We start from the raw sequence: 2,745 nt of genomic DNA, 5'->3' as shown, positions 1-2,745 counted from the left end.
TTACGCAAAAAACGGCAAGAAAAATCGCGTTTGGTGTATGGGAGCCCCACTTAAATATTTATTTTATTCTGTTTTTAGTATTTGTAGAAATACATCATCTGTGAAAATTACAACTGTCTAGCTATCACGGTTCATGAGATACAGCCTGGTGACAGACGGACAGACAGACAGACAGCGGAGTCTTAGTAATAGGGTCCTGTTTTTACCCTCTTAGTACGGAACCCTAAAAAACTATAACTATACTCCCGTGGGAGTAATATTGACATTAGCTCCCGCTGCACTTGCGTGAAATAGCACGCTTACTGCGCAAGTGTTATGAAAAAATATTTGAGCAGTTTGTGCACTATTATGATGTTTATTATACTTCTTTTCTGTTTTATTACTTCCTACTTATTAAAGTTCTAATTTAGTACATTTCAGTCTTTCAAGCTAAGGCCAGCCCCATACCAGGCAATAGTGCGTTATTTTGAATTCGTTGGCCTTTGCAAACAACGCAAACAAGCTAACTTTTTTTAGCTTTTCACACTTGAACATTGGCGCCCTCTACACAGACGCCAGAATAAACCCTGCCGCCGGTTCCCGGTTCGTTCGCCGCCCGCCATTGCGATAACTCTCGCAGTAAACAACTGTGTAAGTAATTTTATTCGCGCTTTATTCCTGTAATTTACTATTTAATTTAATTTTATTTCTACTTATTGGTTCAATATCTACGTAAAATAATACTGTGCTTCTTTAGTTCGTTGGTAGATAACATATCGTCATCTATTCAATCCAAGCGGACTCCATTATATGAAAATGTAATGGCTTCGTACGCTTGGTATCGTTGAAAATTGTTTTCGTGTTTGACTTCTCTAGATAACTAATTACTTGCGGTTTTGTGGTAAAATTAATGAAATATTCTCTATTTTCATTTTGATTAATAAGATTTGCCGCCTAAAAAAGTAAATAAGCTCGAAATTGTGTTGGCGTCGTCTCGAGTTTTCTGACCTGTAACTGAACTGAATATTGACTTTTTAGTCTTTTGTTTCTTCGAAGTGAGTAAAGTTAAACTGCAGTTATTGTCTAAATTAATCCTATCTTAATTAACATTAGCAATGTACGCCTTATGTTTGTGATATATATTCATCTTTGAGAATAATTTTTAATCAATATCCCTCTATGTATTGTGTATTTGTGTAGTGTTAGCAACGCATTCACGAAATGGAGCCTATCCCGCTCAATATTGAATTAACTGTTTCATAAGTCTTTTCAAACTCGATGTGCAGCAACATTTATTTTGTATTTTTAATTAATGTATTTTTTAATAAGACATTTCACTTAATTTTAAATTTGTATTTCTTGTTAAAAATGTACTATCTATTTATTTTAGATTTGCCTGTAGAGGTGTAACTTATTTTACACAAAATGTCTGATGATGGTTCAACCGTTGTGGAGAAGAAGGGCCGTGGCAGACCTAAAGCCAATGGAACACAAGCTGTAAGTTTCATATCAGACAAAAAAATCGATGTTTACTTTAATTCTAGAAATTGTTGATATAATTGTTTATTTTATTTCAGGAGGCCAAAGCAGATACAAAGAAAAGAGGTAGACCACCAGCGCCTACAAAAGCTAAAGAATCAACAAAGTCTTCTGATGATGAACAAGCGCCGGTTGCGAAACGAGGGCGCGGCCGGCCCAAGGGATCTAAGAAAAAGGCGGCAGCTCCTAAGGCTAAGGTACACTTCCTTTGTTTTTTTTTGTTTGTCTTAAAAATATTAGCAAATTTGGTTTCTATAGGATTAAGTGTTAAAACCAAAAAATTCAATGTTCCATGCAGGGTGGCAGTGGAGAAGGCCGAGGGCGAGGTCGGCCGCGCAAGGACGCGCCGCCTCCGCGAAAGGACGCCGCCTCCACTGAGGAGGAGCAGGATGATGAAGATGAGGATGAGGGCTCCGACCAGTAAATACTTTGATTCTTGACACTACTACACGACACTCGTTCTTAGTGTAATTTGTTCTTCAATATAAGGCGTAATGTGTCTGTCGGGATTCATTCATTGTGTTGTAGACGGTTGACTCACTGCAAATTTCTGCTAACATAGGGATATCTCGACGGCATTGAACTCTCGGAGTCCTGTCTACCCAGAGTTTAGTCATGTTCGAAGAAACATTATTGTTTACATTGTATGATAAAATTGATAAAAATCCCCCTATAAAACGTTGTTGTAACATTGAATGTCTTCGACAGAAAATTAGTTGAATGAAATAAAATTCTACTCTGACATGGGTAAAATTTGGGCTAAGGACTCTCCCTAGAAACGTACAACTAAGATATAATTTGTAAGATCCACTTTGTAGATTTATTGTAATAGGTATTGTGTAATCTGATTTATGATAAGAAAAATTTAAATCATATGACTGTAGATTAATTAATTTGACTTCAGAGTCGAGTATTATTTTCTGTAATAAATATTTTCATTTTGATTTATTTTTATTTTTTCCCTGATTTTATTATTGTAACCTTGAAATAGTTATTTAATGGAATATTTTTTGAATAATAATATTTGTGGTTTTTGTGTCACTGTTACACGAAGTTAGAGTATCATGTAAGTAGTGGTATGAGTAGAGCCGTTTTGTATTATCTTTATTTTGTATTCGGAGCAGACTGAAAAACAAGTTTTTAGTCATTTATTGAGTGTATGTGCGTGAATGTACAATTTTAGAACAAAATATAAATAAATCTATGAAACCCCTTGTGCATTTACAT

The 2,745-nt window shown here is 35.3% G+C and overlaps 1 protein-coding gene across 1 annotated transcript; it reads left to right on the top strand.

Annotated features, from left to right (window-relative positions):
* Positions 1-482: 482 nt before the first annotated feature.
* On the top strand, positions 483-2,462 carry LOC134743192 (high mobility group protein HMG-I/HMG-Y). The gene is made up of 4 exons (XM_063676573.1): positions 483-630; positions 1,370-1,476; positions 1,557-1,715; positions 1,817-2,462. The coding sequence occupies exons 2-4, from the start codon at positions 1,405-1,407 to the stop codon at positions 1,940-1,942; spliced, it is 357 nt and encodes a 118-aa protein (XP_063532643.1). The 5' UTR covers positions 483-630; positions 1,370-1,404; the 3' UTR covers positions 1,943-2,462.
* Positions 2,463-2,745: the final 283 nt, after the last annotated feature.

This window comes from Cydia strobilella, chromosome 7 (genome assembly GCF_947568885.1).
Source record: "Cydia strobilella chromosome 7, ilCydStro3.1, whole genome shotgun sequence".
NCBI lineage: Eukaryota > Metazoa > Arthropoda > Insecta > Lepidoptera > Tortricidae > Cydia > Cydia strobilella.
Note: the sequence above shows the minus strand (reverse complement) of the source record. Positions and strands in the feature narration are given on the sequence as shown.

Excerpts from the sequence above, each read along its gene's own strand:
- LOC134743192 (XM_063676573.1), top strand. The coding sequence starts at position 1,405 with ATGTCTGATGATGGTTCAACCGTTGTGGAGAAGAAGGGCCGTGGCAGA. Across the intron at positions 1,477-1,556 it reads AAGCCAATGGAACACAAGCT|GAGGCCAAAGCAGATACAAA; the intron begins GTAAGTTTCATA and ends ATTTTATTTCAG. Across the intron at positions 1,716-1,816 it reads CGGCAGCTCCTAAGGCTAAG|GGTGGCAGTGGAGAAGGCCG; the intron begins GTACACTTCCTT and ends TGTTCCATGCAG.